We start from the raw sequence: 18002 nt of genomic DNA, 5'->3' as shown, positions 1-18002 counted from the left end.
GCTGGTGACAGGATGAGTTGTCAAAATTCAAGGAGGGAAGTTTGGTGCAGTATGAAAACAAAATGTTAAAAAGCCAGCAATTTCATTTCTGAGAATTTATTCTAAGGGAAAAAACTGGGCGACTGAGAAAAGGATATGGGTACAAAGGTAGTCATTCCAGGATTATAAGGAGATATTGAAGACAGTCAAAAGCCCAACAGAAGGCTACTTAAAAAAAAAAAAATTAGGGCTTCCCTGGTGGCGCAGTGGTTGAGAGTCCGCCTGCCGATGCAGGGGACACGGGTTCGTGCCCCGGTCTGGGAAGATCCCACATGCCGCAGAGCGGCTAGGCCCGTGAGCCATGGCTGCTGAGCCTGCGCATCCGGAGCCTGTGCTCTGCAAGGGGAGAGGCCACAACAGTGAGAGGCCCGCCTACCGCAAAAAAAAAAAAAAAAAAAAAAAAAAAAAATTAAAGGGTACAACCATGTAATTGGATATTATGCTGCTAGAAAAATGACGGTGTAGCTGTGGATTTGTAGGAAAACAAATATATTACTGTATGAAAAGAGGCCAGAAAACAGTATTAGGGTATGGTCCCATTTTCATTAAAAAAAAAACCTTGTATGAATATATTTGTCTAGGAACGTTCTAGAAGGTTATATATCAAAATACTAAGAGTCTTTGGGTGATAGATATTTGGATAATTTACATTTAATTGTTTTCTCTTTGTGTTATGAAGATAGGGGGAAAAAACTCCCTTTTCCTTTTCAGGCTTGCCTTTTAGGAAGGGACCTGTGGGTTGTGGTCTTAAAGGCCCAAACTTATTTAAACAATAACTGTCTTGAGCTATTTTCAGAGTAAGACAGCTGAACCTTTCTTGAAGTGTTAGATAGAGCTTGGGAATTTGGTGATAGCACTAGCAATGGGCCTCTCAGCTTGGAGGGGCCATGTGGAAAAAAGGGTGGCATTTATAGATGGGAGATATATATGTATATATATCTTTGGATTTTGTTTGGCATATACCAGTAATGTATGTGGTTAGCAGTAGTTTCCTGTTGTAGCCTTTTTTTTTTTTTTTTTGCATTTTCTTTCCTTATGTGAAAAGAAATGTCCATTCCTTATGCGAGTCTTTCACATTAACTTAACTGGTTAGTATTTTAAGAAATGCTGTAATTTAAGAAAGCTTTGTTTGGCTATTTAGGTTTAAAACTTAATAAGCCACCTTTGAAAGTATAATTCATTGCTTAAGACCTGGGCCTTTGAGGAGGTCTCCTGGATACCTCTGACCATGGAAAGGCCTGGACTGCTCTTTTGAGATAGGTTTGCCTGAGATAGGCCTGGGACCTGCCCTACATCTGTGGTTCTGGTTTGAGGCATGCTCTACTGCTTGGAGCAGTTCGAACATATTTGAAATAACTGTTATCAAAAGGGCCACTTGGTTATATAAACCCAAGGTTTTAAAAAGTGATTGACCCATCATTAAACTGAATCAAGGTTTCTCAGCTGTGGCACTGTTGACATTTTGGGCTGGACGATTGTTGTGGCAGCTCCTCTGTGCATTGTTGAGCAGCATCTCTGGCCTCTGCCCACTAGATGCCAGTAGCGTCCCCTCCCCCCACCCACCAAGTTGTAACAACCAAAAATGTCTCCACTGGTTGCCAAATACTGCCTGAGGGGCAAATTGCACCTGATTGAGAATCACTAGATTAGATCTTCAAATGACTTTGAGCAAACAGGGTCCAAAAGATTTGTCAGCCTTTTTTACAGGCTGGAAGCCCTTAGGGAGTGTTTCTGATAATCTTTGCCCCATCAGTGTCCTCTCTGAAATTGTTCCCAATGTGCTCCACCTCTTGTGGGGCTGACAGTGGACAGGGTGGACCCAGGGAACCCTGTTTGGCTGAGGTGGGGATTTAAAAATTTGAGATATAATTCACATACCATAAAATTCACTCTTTTAAAGTGTTCAAGTCCCTGGTTCTTAGTATATTAACAAAGTTGTGCATCTATCACTACTATCTAATTGCAGAACATTGATCACCCCAAAAAGAAACCATGTACCCATCAGCAATCACTAATGTACTTTTGTAATGTATGGATTTGCATATTCTGGACGTTTCATATAAATGGAATCATACAATATGTGACTTTGTGACTGGCTTCTTTCACTTAGCATAGTGTTCTCAAGGTCCATTCATATTGTAGCATAAATCAGTACATCAGTCCTTTTATGGCTGAGTAATATTCTGTTGCTTGGAGACACCACATTTTGTCCATTTATCAGTTAATGGACATTTAGCTGGTTTCCACTTTTTAGCTTTTGTGAATCAGGCTGCTATGAACATTCATATATGCTTTTGTATAGACCTATATTTTTATTTTTCTTGGGTATATACTAGGAGTAGAATTGTTGGGTTATATGGTAACTGTTTAACTGTTTGAGGAACTGCCACATTTTCTTCCATAGGGGCTGCACCATTTTACATCTCCACCAGCAATGTGTAGGTTCTTACGTCCCCACACCCCTGCCAACACTTGTTACTGTCCACTTTTTTGGTAGCCATCCTCATGGGTGTAAAGTGGTATCTCATGGTGGTTTTGATTTGCATTTGGCTAATAACTAATAATATTGAGCTTCTTTTCATATGCTTTTTGGTTATTTGCATATCTCCTTTGGAGAAATGTATTTAAATTCTTTGCACTTCAAAAAATCAGGTTATTTTTGTTGTTGAGTTGTAGGAATTCTTTTTTTTTTTTTTTTTTTTTTTTTTTTGCGGTACGCAGGCCTCTCACTGTGTGGCCTCTCCCGTTGCGGAGCACAGGCTCCGGACGCGCAGGCTCAGTGGCCATGGCTCACGGGCCTAGCCGCTCTGCGGCATGTGGGATCTTCCCGGACCGGGGTACGAACCCGTGTCCCCTGCATCGGCAGGTGGACTCTCAACCACTGCGCCACCAGGGAAGCCCGAGTTGTAGGAATTCTTTACATATTCTGGATGGATATTAGACCCTTATCAGAAATATGATATGCAAATATTTCCTCTCATTGTGTGGTTTGTCTTCATTTTCCTGATAGTATTCTTTGAAACACAAAAGTCTTAGATTTTGATGAAGTTTATCCATTTTTCCCCTCTGGTCGCTTGTGTTTTTGGAATCATTCCAAAGAAACCATTGCCTAATCCAAGGTCACAAAGAGTTACAACTGTGTTTTTCTTCTAAGAGTTTTATCGTTTTAGCTCTTGTATTTAGGTCTTTTAACCATTTTGAGTGAATTTTTGTACATGCTGTGAGGTTGGGGTGTGGTGTGAGGTTGGTATTGTGAATTTTAATGTCAAGGAAGGAAAGCACCACTTCTCTCCCCAGCCAACTGAGATGGGGTGTCCAGAGGCCAGTGTAGCCCTGTGTTGCAGTGAGAGGGCACACCTCAGCCCTGGCCTACTGCTGGGCTCTCTCCCTCCAGATAACTCTGCCCTAGTGTTCCTGCACGCTCAGGGACGGACCTCATCCCAGAGCCCCTAGAGCAGAGGGCTTCAGATTCAGTAAAGTGGAATCCCACAGAGAATTTCAGCACACACCGCTTTGGGGCAGGATGTCTGACAGGCAGGCAGAGTTGAGTTTGTCTCCCAGCCCTGCTGCTTCCTGACAGTTTATTCCAAGGCAGTCATTTTAACCCCTGTGTCCCAGTTCCTCTTGTGAGCTGGAGAGTGATGATCCCGGGCTCTTGAGGATTGCAGGAGACCATGAGGTGAAGGTGAATGACCGAGAAGAGTGATGGGCCCGTGGCAGGGGCTCACCGGGTCCCAGCCAGTGCCAGCTCTCCTAGTTAGGAAAGGCACTCACTTCTTGTCAACGGTGGTATTTATATCATTTTCTTACTTTAAAACCAGTTGGCTAGGGCCTCCCTGGTGGCGCAGTGGTTGAGAGTCCGCCTGCCGATGCAGGGGATACGGGTTCGTGCCCCGGTCTGGGAGGATCCCATATGCCGCGGAGCGGCTGGGCCCGTGAGCCATGGCCGCTGGGCCTGCGCATCCGGAGCCTGTGCTCCGCAACGGGAGAGGCCACAACAGTGAGAGGCCCGCATACCGCAAAAAGAAAAAAAAAACCAGTTGGCTAGAACAAAGCCACTTTTTGAAATTTGAAATCAGGAGATAGGGTAGAACTGTTACCATCTTAAAGGCAGCCTTTGGTGATTTGTTTTAGTTACAAAATACAGAGGCTGTAAGTGATAACAGATATCTTTGCAACTTAGTTACAGTCTTGGAAGTCTCCTCAGCCAAAGCTTAGGCTTGAATCTATCCATCAGGAATTTTTACGCACCTAATATGCCTGACTTTTGCTAGCGTGCCTCACAGGTGTGAAATAAATTATAAAAGGACTCCCAGCCCTTAGTGTGTGTGTGTAAACCACGCAGTGATGTGTAATTGAGTCCCCTGTTAATGTCCCACTGACACGCACTCTGTGCTCCAGCCTGTGTCAGGTAGGAGTGTCGGGCTGGACTGGGGTTATTCATTGAGTAGGGTCTGCGCTTCGGGGGGCAGTGGGTCGCGGGGTTCCGCATGCACAGACATGCTCAGTCAGAGCGGTAGTCGCCGAGCAGCAGCCTAATAGTCCATGGTGCGTTTGTGTGCAGCTCACACTGTTACCCAAGGCTGCAAACCAGCACGTGACCTGGCAGGTGGCTGATTAATTGGTCTGTAACACGTTTGGAGGTGGGTATTATAGTTTTTAAACATAGCTAATTTTTTTTAATTGAAAAAAAATTTGAAGTATAAAGAATGTCCTTTTTTTTTAAAAAATGCATTTCAGTTCAGACATTTGTGGGACCCTGAAACACTTCAAGTCCCTTCAGCAGGATTGGGTGGGGTGTGGGTGGGGTTACCTGTTCCCACAGGTGACCTCTGAGCAGAATCTACAGGAGCTTAGACTGGGGCCCACTGTCCCCCCCCCGCATTTCCTCCTGGCAAGGGGCTGCTCGCCTTTGCACACAAGGCCACAGTTCAGCCAGAGCACCCTGAGGAGGCAGAGAACATGCTTCTCTGAAGAGACCTGTGCTCTAGATTTGTGGGCTGAGGCATTTCTTTGTTCCTCTTTGATTAAGGGTCTCCCAAGGTGAAGAAGGTCGGCCTGGGAAACTAAGTAGATAGTGTTGCCACAGGGCACACTTCCTGTGGCCCAAGAGCAGGGAAAGAAATTGTTACATAGTCTGCTTTTTAGATTGTTCAGAAGTGGAAACATGCTCTTTGCTTAGCATGAGCCCTTGGCTCTCACTGTCTTACTCTTTGCTTAGCATGAGCCCTTGGCTCTCACTGTCTCTCGGCTTTCTGTGTCTTCTGGAAATCCCAGCCCTATCTCCTTAGGAGGGCTGGTGTTGACGACAGCTGCCCGGAGAAGTGTAACTTTGAGGGTGAGGGTTGTTGGGCACTAAGGGTGGACAGGGAACCCTTTTCCCATGGGAGACCTTCTAGGAGCCCAGTGTCAATAAGGGGCTGGAGAGGCTGGGCAGCTGCTCTTGGGGATTGGAGGTGGGTGCGGATCAGGCCTCTGGGAGCCGCTCAGGAATCTGTATCTTTTTTTTTTTTTTTTTTGCGGTACACAGACCTCTCACTGTTGTGGCCTTTCCCGTTGCGGAGCACAGGCTCCGGGCACTCAGGCTCAGTGGCCATGGCTCACGGGCCCAGCCGTTCCGCGGCATGTGGGATCTTCCCGGACCAGGGCACGAACCCATGTCCCCTGCATCAGCAGGCGGACTCTCAACCACTGCGCCACCAGGGAGGCCCAGGAATCTGTATCTTTTAAGGCTGTCCAGGCGTTCTGAGTACAGGCAGGATGGGGAGGTGCTGATCTGAAGACAGGGCTTGGTTCTCAAAGGTAGAAGTAGAGAAATGAGCCTTTGGGTTGTTCGTAGGTCTTACTGATCTTCGGTTCTTCACAGCAGCCAAGGAAAAGGTAACTGAGTTGTTGAGAGAGAGTGAAGTTGAACTTCGGAGTGAACTGATGCCCTCTCCTCTCACTGGCTGGAGCCTCTCCTGCTCAGAGCCTGCTCTGCCCCTCTGGTGGCCATTTTACATTTGACCCTGTGTCTTGCCAGACTCTGAGCCCCTTAACGCTGGAGCTGTGTTTGCTCATTTTTCTCGCTTTGGCTTTTTGTTTATGTGTGAGAATAAGGGGAAGTTATTCTCATATTATATATAAATTAAATTTCAAGCAGATGAAATAAACACATTTTATTTTTAACAAATACCTTAAAATACTAAAAGGAGAAATTAGGGGAATGTTTTATAATCTTGAGGTGGGGGGAGAGGTTCCAGAAATGACAAAGGAAAAGAAGCACAGGTTTAAAAACATGAACTTGACAAACCTCTCTCTGTCAGGAGAAACAGGGTGAGTATAGGTAAAAGGCATACACAGACAGGAAGAAGATATTTGCAGCACATAAACAACATGTAAAGTATCCCCTATGTATAAAAGGAAAGGAAGAGACGAGCAACCAAGAGAAAAACAGGAAAAGGACACTGTGTCTCCTGCAACCTGGTACCTTTTGAGTCCGGTAAACACGTGAATTGCTTGTCCTGGTGGCAGAGGTGTTCCTGTGAGTTACAAAGGCGATCGTGCAGCCTCCATCTGGACCTGTTTATGAAAGTCTGTTTGGCTGCCATCTGTCAATTAGTTACAGTTCTTACCTGCAGGATGTGGGGCTGCGGGCCCCAGGGCCCTGCCAACCCCACGGCTACACCATTGAAATGCTGAGGCAATTGGTTGTGAACAGAGAGGATTCAAGACCAAGTGCTTGGGAGTGGGGCTTTGCTAGTTTCTAGCCATGTAAAATTGAGAACTATAGCACCTGTCCATCTCAGTTTGCTTACCTTATTTTGAAACAGGATTCAAAATAAGGGCCTCCTGGCCTAGGGCATTGGGAGGACTGAGGAAACCGCTGGGTGGGGAGTGCTCAGGCCATCGTCCGGTGTGAATTAGGACCCCAGCATGTTAGCTGTTTACTATGACTGAAGGCTTGTCCTTGTCGTGCCTCCTTTATCCCATCACTCTAAAAGGAAATCCTTTCATGCCTCTTTCTCATGACCCTGGGCTGAGTGGTGCTGTTGCAGGGCTTGAAGGGATGGGCACAGGAAGAGAGCGGGCACTTGCTCTTTCCTAAGATACCTGTGGGACATGAATGTCAGTAGAAATGGTCCCTCTCAGGTAGGGTTAGCTCTGGGAGGCCCTTTTTCCCAGCAGGGTGATGGGAGCCTCTCTTCGAAAAGAAACAGGACTGTCTCTCTACCATGCGTCTCCTAAGAATCTCCCAGGGCCAGTCTGGGGAGCTGCTGGCTTCCCAGGCAGCTCTTGACATGGCCAAGCTTTGCAGCCTCCCGGGCCTGGTGTTCTCAGCCAGTGCCTGAGTGGCCTTGGAGTTGCAGTGTTAGTCTATTTGGTTCTCCTTTGGAGGAGACATTTCAAATGTCCCTTTAGCTGGAAATATTGTTTACCTTTCTGAGCTCCTTGATTCATTTTAGTTTATTCTCTCCATTTTGTTTTACCTTCTGGAGAGCTGTCATTGCAACAGCAGAGGGGGGTCAATAGCAGGGAATGTGCAAGTCCCAGTGACTGGGAGCAGGTGGATTTCCTGACTGGGATTTGTTTTCTCTGCAGGAGATTAATGGCATCACTGCAGCACTGGCCGAGGAGCTCTTTGAAAAAGGTATATGGCCAGGGGTCCTTGAAATACTGGGTGCAACTTGCCCAGCCCTGTTAGGCAGCCAGGGGCCTTGGGTGGCACAGAACTCCATCAGTTGCTCTGTGCCAAGTGAGTCCTAACCAGGGCCCACCTCCCTGGGGTTGCCCAAATCCCTGGACCTCGTCCTCAGCCAGGCCTGCCCACCTACCTGTTCTGCAGGTCTGAGGAGCTGTATTCTTCACCTTAGGGCCCCCGGGTCCCTGTGTCGGGGGCCAATCCCAGGCTCAGGATCTATTCCAGGGCCTTATGGTGGAGTTCTGGAAGGTGGGTGGCATGCTGCCCTTTGCACCGGGTCTGTCCTTACCTAAAAATATTCCGATGGCAAACAGAAGCTGACTTAAGGTCGCGGCCCTGCCAGAGAGCACAGTAACGGTAGCTAAGATGTAAAGAGTGCTTGTGGTCTAGCCTTGTGTTTGTATCTTACTGCCTCCCCCCAGGAGGGCCAGAGAAGGACATTGAGGATAAGAGGCCCAGTTACCTGCCTGAAGGCAGGTAACATGGTTGGAAGGTACATGGTTGGAAGGAGCAAGACGAGGACCAAATGCCAGTCTGTCTGGCTTGGCTCAGAACCCCCTCCTGCTCTCAGGCCCTGTACTGTGCTGGCACCTTAGGCCTCACCTAACCTTAAGACGTCTGCATCTTGGAGGTTGCAGCGTGGACCTGATGCCCACAATGCTACCTGCATCAGCCTTCTCCTGGTCCAGTGCCTCAGATTTTTAACTCATCCTCACCTCAGGGAGGTTCCCCAGCTGCAAATTCCCGTGGCTCTTCCCTCCTTTGTAATCACGTGTCCTGGGTCTCCCCTGCGTGCAGTCAACTCAGGAGGGGGGCCGCTTCTGCATTCTCAGGACCATGGCTTCCTCCTGACTCGGTGCATCTAATGGGTGCTGGCCAAGTGCTTGTCCACTGTTGGCCAGGTGTGCCAGTGCCTTGGCCGCACAATGGGTATGGGACTGGGACTCAGTGCTCACCCCACGGGCTATGGCTGTTGCAGGAGAACAGCTCCTGGGGGCCGGCGAGGTCTTTGCCATCAGGCCCCTGCAGCTGTACGCAGTCACCGAGCAGCTGCAGCAGGGAAAGCCCACGTGCGCCAGCGGGGATGCCAAGACTGACCTGGGGCACATCCTGGACTTCACCTGTCGCCTTAAGTACCTTAAGGTAAAGATGGGGCAGCTTGGTCAGGGAGAGCTACTCAGTCGTGGGCACGCACCTCCTAGCCTGGCAGTATGTGTGTGTGGAGACTCCGCGGGCCCTGAGGGAAGAAGGCTGCATTTGGTGATCTTGGCACTGTGCTTTCAGCTGTGAGCACCAGGGGGCAGTCGTGAACCAATGGCCCCTCGCTTTAACCCTCGGCTTTAGCCTGCTTTGTTGACCGTGGAAGTGGTGAGTGGGAGTACATGCCTAGCCTGCCTCTCACAGCCAGGCGAAGCTTCAAGTGCGGTTTGGTAGTTGCTGTAGCACCGCCCTGTGAACATGGATGGGAAGTGGTGGTTACAGCAGCATCTCTAATTCAAGCCATTTATTTGGCTGTAGGTTTCTGGCACAGAAGGACCTTTTGGGACCAGCAACATTCAGGAGCAGCTCCTGCCTTTTGATCTGTCAATATTCAAGTCTCTTCATCAGGTGGAGGTAAGGCCCAGGGCCCCTGGAACGCAGTGGGGGCTGAGCCCTGTGCAGGATGGTCTTGCACTCTGACCATCCTATCTTTGGCTAGGGAGTGTTCCCAATGTTGGGTGTCTGGATTTAATTGTAAGGCACTGTTGCTTTTGTGTTTGTCAGTATGTGGCAGATTCCATTTAGTTAAGTTAGGCCCATCTGAAGGCAGAGAAAGAGGGGCTTCTGCTACTCTTGGCTGGTCTGCATGTCCCCACCCCTGCAGCATTTGGACAGGATGGAGCACCAGTGCCCAGCTCCTCTGGGCTTCCTCATTGTGCGAGTTGAGGTGCTGGGAAGCCATCCTGAGGGTCAGGCAGAGCCAATTCCAAGTCTTTGTCTCCCAAGGCAGATCAGCAGAGGGTTTGGAGGGTCCTCTGCTCTCTGGCATGCCTACACCTAACAAGGAATACTTTGCATTACTCACTGCTAAACTCCTGGGTTCACAATGCCAATTTTGTTACCACTTTTTAAATAAATGAGAGGGGACTCAGTAATGAATAATAAAAAATTTCTCATCTCGGCAATGAGAAATCAATGCTTTTGTGTTCAGCCCTCTGCCCCATGTCTGATGTTCACTCCTTGATGGAATCTTCTCAACCATGTGAAGTGGGCACTTGTCTTCCCATTTTACAGTTGAGGAGACTGAGGCTTAGGGAGGTAAGGAAGTTTGGCCAGGATCACACAGTTAACGAGGGGGAAGCTGGGATCTGAGTTCAGCTGAGTCTGACTCCGCAATGTGCTGGAATTGCCTCAGAGACCTTGAGGGACATTCCCTTGATGGACATTTGTGCCTCGATCAGCACAGGTGAGTGGGGCTGGGAAGTGAGAGGAGTGCCTGGCTGGGCAGGCTGAGGCTCCGCCGGGCGGGGTGTGTAGCACTTGGGCAGGTGGCTTGAGGGAGGGTGCTTTGGCCTGTACCCCTCCCTTCTGCTGCAGGGCCACTGAGGCCAGTGAAGTGAGGCCAGTGAAGTCATCGGCTCTCCAGCTCTGGTGTCCCTGGCCCTCACTTTGTGTCCAGTTGCCAAGCCCCAAGCGCCCTTCAGAGAAAATGGGAGTTCATGGTTCATTGTCTCATAAGCTACTTCAGAGAATGTTTAGTTAGCACTAAAAATTGGGGAAAGGAGAGACTTAGGGTTTAAGTCACCGCCTGTCTCGAAGGATTCGGGGTCACTGATGGTTGTGCTCCTTTTGTGTGTGGGTGATGAACACCCACTTCCCGGGACTTCTGGTGGAGCAGTGATGCCGTTTCTGAGACGTAGCTGTTCTTGTTCCAGATAAGTCACTGTGATGCCAAGCGCATCCGGGGGCTGGTCGCGTCCAAGCCCACCTTGGCCACGATGAGCGTCCGCTTCTCAGCAACTTCCATGAAGGTAAGCGCAACCTGTTACCGCCCAGGGTGCTGTCTGAGGGGCAGAGGGTCCTGCGCTGCGGTCTCCCCATGGAGGATCATGTCGACTTTGCTGCCATCTGTCAGGAACCAGAAGCCAGACTTCCTCTGGGCAGCCGCACACTCATGTGGGACCTCCCAGTGCTCGACAGTCCCTGGGACACTTCAGTCCAAAATCAACACTGTTAAGCGAGAGATTTTAAGGAACTGCGTAACCCCTCCCCGTGGAAAAAGCCACTGTTTTTTTAAATAACCGAATTGTTCAGCAGCGGCAAGTGTCAGAACATTTATTAGGTAGACTGATAGAAATGTTTCTCTAAACATAAAAAGCCTTGGTGTGGCACTCGTTCGTATCTTGTTCTCAGTGGACTTGAGTAGACAGTCTAAGTTGTGTATGCTGGGCCCTGTTGTTTGTATGTGAGTGACACAGATACGCAAACTGAGAGTGTAAGAGACCTCTTCTCTCTCTTTATGGGTTGCATCTTAGTAATGTTAGAATTTTTCTAGCAAGAAACATTGTGGCACTTTTAGAACTTAGAGTGTCTGATCAAGATTTGGGTTTGGTGAAAAGTCTTTGTTTTGAGGCTACTGGCTGAAAGGAGGAGGCTTGTGTTAGTCAGCCTTGCCCTTCTGGGAGGCACTCCCTGCTGCCTGGCTCAAGGAGCCCAAGATGATCCACTGAAAGAGGAGGGGTCTTATCAAAGGGCCTCAGAAATCGAAACGAGGAGGCCTGCCTGCCTCCCTCCCCTTGGATGGTGCCCCTGTGCTCTGTGCTGCTCCCCTGTCTCAGACTGCTGGATTTTACCTTGTGAAGTAATGGTTAAAGGGCCTACTGTCCACCATGGGGACCACAGTGCCAGCTTGTAAAGCACAGTTGCCTGGGAACACTGCAAATTCTGACATTCAGTCTCTGAGATTTAAGCCAGAAAAGGCATCACCGTATAACGAGGCTCTTGGGAGCTGGAAAAGCATTTGCTCAGGTAGGGCCAGAACATATTCCAAGTGGCTGTTATGTTTCTGAACTCTTCAGTTATTTCACAATCATTTCAAGGCATATGAACCAAAAGCCCCATTTTAATGCAAGTTCACTTCCACATACTAAATATGCTCCAGCCCTTCCTGAAATTTTGCAATGACTGTGTTCCCAGTCAGTGTTGCATGAGGGCCCACGTGTGGTGCTCACCAGATGTTCTTACACAGGAAGTCCTCGTTCCTGAAGCCTCAGAATTTGATGAGTGGGAGCCAGCAGGCGCAGCCCTGGAGGGCACTGTGACTGCCGTCATCCCCACATGGCAGGCGCTGACCACTCTGGACTTGAGTCACAACAGCATCTCTGAGATCGATGAGTCTGTGGTATGCTCTCCACGGCCTGACCAGACACTGGGGTTGGGTATTTAACCTGGGTTTTTCTAGAAGGACCACCGAAAACCTGCACCCAGTGCTCTGTACATTGCCTATAATGTTTAAGTTAATTTCAAAATGAGGTTATTTAAACGAGGTGAGGAATGCTTAGAACCAAATGAAGTGTATTAACTGCATGTACATTTGATAGAACAGAAACACAGTAAGTAGTGAAATTTATTCCCAAGGAGTGTAGCAGAAAAATCAGTCTATAGGTTCCAGGGACTTCCCTGGTGGTCCAGTGGTTAAGACTCTGCACTTCCACTGCAGGGAGCACGGGTTTGATCCCTGGTCGGGGAACTAAGATCCCGCATGCCACGTGGCACGGCCAAAAAAAAGAAAGGTTCCAGATGTGCCCATGTAAGAGTGACATCCAGATGGTACTTGGGCAGTAGGACTGTGATTCCTGTACTTGTGCCTCTCAGTGGGTGTGGGTAGAGTTGAAGGACACACCTCCTTCTGTCTGCAACCCTGCCATTTGTCTTTTTTGTGTGTGTGTGTGTGTGGTACACGGGCCTCTCACTGTTGTGGCCTCTCCCGTTGCGGAGCACAGGCTCCGGACGCGCAGGCTCAGCAGCCATGGCTCACGGGCCCAGCTGCTCCGCGGCATGTGGGATCTTCCCGGACCAGGGCCTGAACCCGTGTCCCCTGCATCGGCAGGCAGACTCTTAACCACTGCGCTGCCAGGGAAGCCCCATTTGTCATTTTTACAAGCCAAGTGTTCCGTAAAAACAGTGGGTCATGCTCAGCACTGGAGTCCCTGTGTTATGTGTTCCTGAGGACGTGCTTCTGGGTGGGCACTGGGAGGTGTCACGTCAGGGGCCCTGCACAGATGGCTAGCCCAGGAGTCTGTGGTCAGGAGGAAGCCTCCCAGGTTGTCTGTCCACCATGTCCAGGGGCCATGTGGGGTCCAGCTACCTAGGATAACGTCATGTGTTATCTTTTCTTTCACAAGAAACTGATTCCAAAGATCGAGTTCCTGGACCTGAGTCACAATGGAGTGCTGGTCGTGGACAATCTGCAGGTAATTTGTGTCTTTGGAGACCATCATTGCCTGCAGGCTTCTCACAAGGTCCCATTCTCCTGAGATGCAGCCTTGGGAGTTTGGCCGTACTCTGGGGTTTCTCTCATGGGCACTCGAAAGGTGTCTGCATGCACCAGAGGTTTGTAAAGGCAGGGGCTGCTGCCCTTCCCTTTGGGTCCCAATGATGCACACTGAGCATTTGTTGCTCTCGTTCCCCCAAATTAGAAAAGATGTGTAAATACAAATCGAGCATGATGAAGATGATGTGCCTCCATTGTGAAGATGGACAGCCTCATTTTCAAAGCCCGTGCCTACCCTGTGGGCCATGCTGCCCCTGCGGGGGATGCAGCTGGGCTGTAACCTGTGCAGGGAAGAGGGATTTCCCTTCGGAATAATTGTCAGAGGAACTGGTCATTTTAGGTTGGAAGGCCCATCACACCTTTAATGTCAGTCCCCTTTCTTTGGAGCCTTGACCTTAACCACTTTACTCTGTTCTCAATGCTGCCGCAGCACCTGTACAACCTCGTGCACCTGGACCTTTCCTACAACAAGCTCTCCTTCCTGGAAGGGGTTCACACCAAATTGGGGAACATCAAGACCCTGAACCTGGCAGGCAACCTCCTGGGGAGTCTGAGTGGCCTGCACAAGCTCTACTCCCTGGTCAACCTGGATCTCAGCGACAACAGAGTCGAACAGGTGAGCCATGCCCCAGAAGGGTCTTGGGGTTCTGGAGTGGCTGTGCCTTGGCGTTGATCACTTTAGCGAGAATGGTGGGCTTCCCTTCTTTGACTGTCAAGTGTGTGGTCACCTTGCTGAAGTGTTAAAGAAGGGACACGGGAATGCCTTGCAGATGGAGGAGGTCAGGAGCATCGGCAGCCTCCCGTGTCTGGAGCATGTGGCTCTGCTCAACAACCCTCTGAGCATCATCCCTGACTACCGGACCAAGGTGCTGGCTCAGTTCGGAGAGCGGGCCTCGGAGGTAAGCTGCTCGGGGAGGGGTCAGCTGGAGGTGACATCCGCTTACGTATACTTGCCTGATTCAGAAGGACGTCCTGACCCTGAGGGGCCTTTCAGATCTGGGAAGTCTGCTGCCTCCCCAGGAAAAGGTTCCCTCATGCATCTCTTCTTGGGGGCCACCGGCTGCCGTGCTTCTTCAGTGGGCTTCCCCTCACCTCTATCAGAGCTTCAGGTTGGGGTGCTCCCCAGGAATCAGTAGGCACAGCCTGAGTGTGGAGGGACTGTCTTCAATTTGTTAAAAAGTAATGTTTATTGTAGACAAGAGTCAGGAATAAGATATCTGAAATAATTATATTTCCTGGACAACCTCTGGCCATAAAGTCTGACCATAAACCTGAAGGGTTTGCCCACCTTGACCAGTGTCACCCAGCCCAGTATCTGCTGTCTGCCCAGTGGCCGCCTGCTGCCCCGCCAGCCCAACAGGTCCGCCTCCAGGTTCACTTGTCTCCTCAGCCTCAAGCAGGCTCCCTCCACTCTCCCCAAATCCCAGGCTGGAAGATAACCTGGGAGTCTGTTTGCATCCTCCCCCCAACCCCTCCCATCTCTTTTCAGCCCCAAGTGCACCTTTCTCCACACTGTCACCAAGACAACATTCACAAGATGTCACCTCCTCCCCTCCCTGGCTCCCAGGCCCTTGCGACCTTCCCTCATTTGACCACACTGCTGCTCCCCACTGCCTGCCGGCCCACAGCTCCCTCCTGCACTTGCAGGTGGCGTCCCTGCCCTTCTCCCTGCTTCCCATGCCTTTGCCCTCCCAGTTCCCCAGCCCAGAAGGCCCTCCCCTTGCTCTTCGCAGATCTGAGTTCCGCCATAATTGGAGGCTTAGTTCAAGGCACCAGCTTCCCCCCTCTCCCAGCCACCCCGGAGGCCTTCGCAGTGGCCCCTGCAGCCCTTCCTTCCCTTCCTGGAGAGGGACTCCCAGAACTGGGCTAGGCAGTGTGGGACCTCCCTGGGCCACTCCAAGGAGCTCCCAGGTCGCTTCCACGGGTGGCGAGGAGCTCACCTCCCAGCAGGCTGAGCCTCCGCAGCCTCCTGTGTCCTCACGGGGCCTGGCTCACCCCTCGGTGGGACCCTGCCATTCTGCTCCCTCCATGCTTGCCAGCACCTATGCTGATAGCTATTTTCTGGACACTGTAGGTCTGTCTGGACAACACAGTGACCACAGAGAAGGAGTTAGACACGGTAGAAGTGCTAAAAGCGATTCAGAAAGCCAAGGAGGTCAAGTCCAAATTAAGCAACCCTGAGAAGAAGGTGGGTCTTTGTGTGGGAGGTGGGAGGAGGGGTGGTGAGGAGCCAGCCGGGGAAGGAGCTGGCTGGCAGTGGAACTGGGCCAGGGAGCATTCCGGGCCATGGAGTCCTGGCTGCACCCCCTCCCCCCAGGCTGCATGACCCTGGGCTTTCACGCCCACTCTGTTCTTGTCTGTGAGACGGGGGTCACGATAGGACTTGCCGCATGGGCTGGGGTTAGTTAAGATCTCTTTCCCTGTCACTGATGTTTGTCAGAGCCATGAGCTTCTCACATCTCAGGCTCTGCCAGGTTCTGTTCTCTTCTGGATCTGTCTCCTCTCCTCGACTGACTCAGCACTTCTCCTCAGGTCAGTGAGGATTCTAGGCTCTCTGCTGCCCCGTGCGTCAGGCCCAGCAGCTCCCCTCCCACCGTGGCTCCCACCTCTGCCTCCCTGCCCCAGCCCATCCTCTCCAACCAAGGTAATCGCGTGTGTCTCTTTCTCCCTGGCAGAGCTGCACGTGCCCTGCCTGGGCCCCCAGCTGGGCTGGCGTTGGGGGAGAGATGCCGGCCCCTGTTCCCTCCACCACGGTTCAGATGCAGGGAGGGCGTGGTGCTGTCTCCACACCAGCCCCTCTCGGGGTGGCGCATGGCTGGGGGGGTGTCTGGCTGAGGTTTGCTTAGTGAGGACTCCCAATTGCTCTGACACACACATCCAGATCCTCTAGGGTACCACGGGGTGTGCTCTTTGAACTGGCTGCTGGCCCATAAGGACCCCACTGGCCCACAGGCAGTGGGGGCAGAGTGGCTCCTTGTTCATGGGAACCCAGGCCTGCTTACTTCCCTAAGTCGGGCACCCCAATACCTGCGTGGGGAGCGTGCCTCACTGCCATGGCCCTGGTGGTATGACCCAGCCCCAAACGCTGTGTTGGTGGGGCCAAGATGGGCTGTCTGTGAACCCATGGAAGACCAATCCCTTTCATCCACCCACTGTCTTAGCGTTTTCAAAGGGCTTTCACCTCTGAACCCAGGCATCCTCGGAGATGAGTGAGTGAAGCAGGTCCCATGAGTGTCTGCTGGCCCGGCCCCCACGGAAGAGGGGAGGGTGTGCCGTCCCGAGTGGAGCCGAGGCTCGGGACACACAGGAAAGAACGCCGCCCACCCGGGCTCCTGGAGACGGAGAACTTGGTGTGAGGTCTTGGGAAAACAGTTTGACCCTATGTTTCAAGAGCCAGAAAAACGTTCCCACCCCTTGACCTGGTAACCCCGCTGGTGGGGATTTTATCTTAGCGGGATAAGATAACAGGGAAGTGGGAGGTGAGATGCTCACCGAAGCACTGTTTATGCTAGCTAAACATGGGCCGTGATGGACGTCAGAGAGTGAGAGGGAGATTAAGCTGTGGTCCAGAATACCCTGCAGCCATCACAGCCGAGAGGGGAAGGCTGGATAAGAAAGGAGAAGTGCTGGGTTGAGTCAGAGAGCCTGCGCAGGGCAGCGCACCGAGGTCACAGCCGTGGACGTGAGCCAGAGAGTGGATGGGGACGTTGGTGCTGGAGCAGTCGTCTGTTTGCTTTTGTAACACTCTTGACTGAGAAATTTCGGTTTTATTTTTTTACGTAAAAGGGGAGGGGGTTTGTATCACTGTGAAGATGCTTCCCTGACCGTGTCTCCTGCCAAGGGGCCAGAGCCCTCCTCAGGCCCCCCGCCCTGCGCTGCCTGTCACAGCCCTGGGTGCCTCTGGGGGGACTGCCTGGCTAGGCTCTGGGGCCAGGGGCCAGGGCCCAGCCTGTTCTCAGTCAGCGTTGGTTGAGTCGGGGAATGAGTGAGCCCCAGGCGGGCGAGGGAGGCGTCTGCCCCTACAGCCGTAGCTGCGGGCAGCGCCCCCTTTGGTGGCAAAGCCTCTGCACCAGCCAGGCCCAGGCCTCAGCCCCTTTCTTCGCTGCCCCCGCTCCTGGGGACACGCCATGCAGTGGCTCACTGTAGTCTTCCCCCTTCCCACTACTGGACCTTTAGACGTTGTCTCCAGATCTGCACCTCTTATAAATAAAACTGCAGTGGATGTCTCTGTGTGCACATCTCTTTCCTTTTGGTGAGAAACAACAAAGGTTGGGCCCCGTCTAAGCATTCTAATGTCCCCTGTCCCATTCTCTGAGTGGCCCTTTCTGACCACTTGTTTGTACAGACCACAGTCCAGGAAGGAAGCAGAAAGACTGTCCCTATCCACATTTCCTCAGTTCCAAACAGGGCTTGGGTGGGTAGTGACAGGAAAATGTTCTTTTTCTTGCTAACGTGGAAGAATCTGCAGAAGTTTGTGTTCAGCCACGTGCTATTGGACTTTGCCTGCATGGGTGAGGATTTCTCCCTAGGTGGGGGAGCGGCTTTGTTTCCAGCCCAGTTCTGTAGAAGTGAACATACTTGTGAATCAACTGGGCCCCCGGGGGCCTGCCTGGAGGGGCGCTGTCCAGTAAACACCAGGCCTCTGGTCATCTCAGGAGCTGTTAGCCAGCTTGTTGGAGCCATGGAGGGTTGTGGCCACAGGGACTGATGTGCAAAATGACCGAGTTGATTCTCCAGCCAGGTCCAGGG

General features: G+C 51.2%; 1 protein-coding gene across 6 annotated transcripts in view; it reads left to right on the top strand.

Annotated features, from left to right (window-relative positions):
- NISCH (nischarin) overlaps positions 1-18002 on the top strand; it is a 43276-nt gene that overhangs the window by 4070 nt on the left and 21204 nt on the right. For 4 of the 6 annotated variants that reach the window (XM_081246055.1, XM_081246054.1, XM_081246053.1 and 1 more), the window contains exons 4-13: positions 7621-7669; positions 8700-8863; positions 9239-9334; positions 10636-10731; positions 11949-12101; positions 13105-13173; positions 13684-13869; positions 14024-14152; positions 15328-15441; positions 15786-15897. In XM_081246055.1, coding sequence (XP_081102181.1) covers positions 7621-7669; positions 8700-8863; positions 9239-9334; positions 10636-10731; positions 11949-12101; positions 13105-13173; positions 13684-13869; positions 14024-14152; positions 15328-15441; positions 15786-15897 — 1168 coding nt within the window. Of the gene's footprint in view, positions 1-7620; positions 7670-8699; positions 8864-9238; positions 9335-10635; positions 10732-11948; positions 12102-13104; positions 13174-13683; positions 13870-14023; positions 14153-15327; positions 15442-15785; positions 15898-16414; positions 17480-18002 lie in introns of those variants that run through there. The other 2 variants (XM_081246057.1, XM_081246056.1) reach the window with 2 other exon arrangements.

Source organism: Mesoplodon bidens (assembly GCF_964165515.1).
Source record: "Mesoplodon bidens genome assembly, chromosome: 10".
Classification (NCBI taxonomy): domain Eukaryota; kingdom Metazoa; phylum Chordata; class Mammalia; order Artiodactyla; family Ziphiidae; genus Mesoplodon; species Mesoplodon bidens.
The sequence above is the reverse complement of the archived record's forward strand: the minus strand, read 5'-3'. Positions and strand labels throughout refer to the sequence as shown.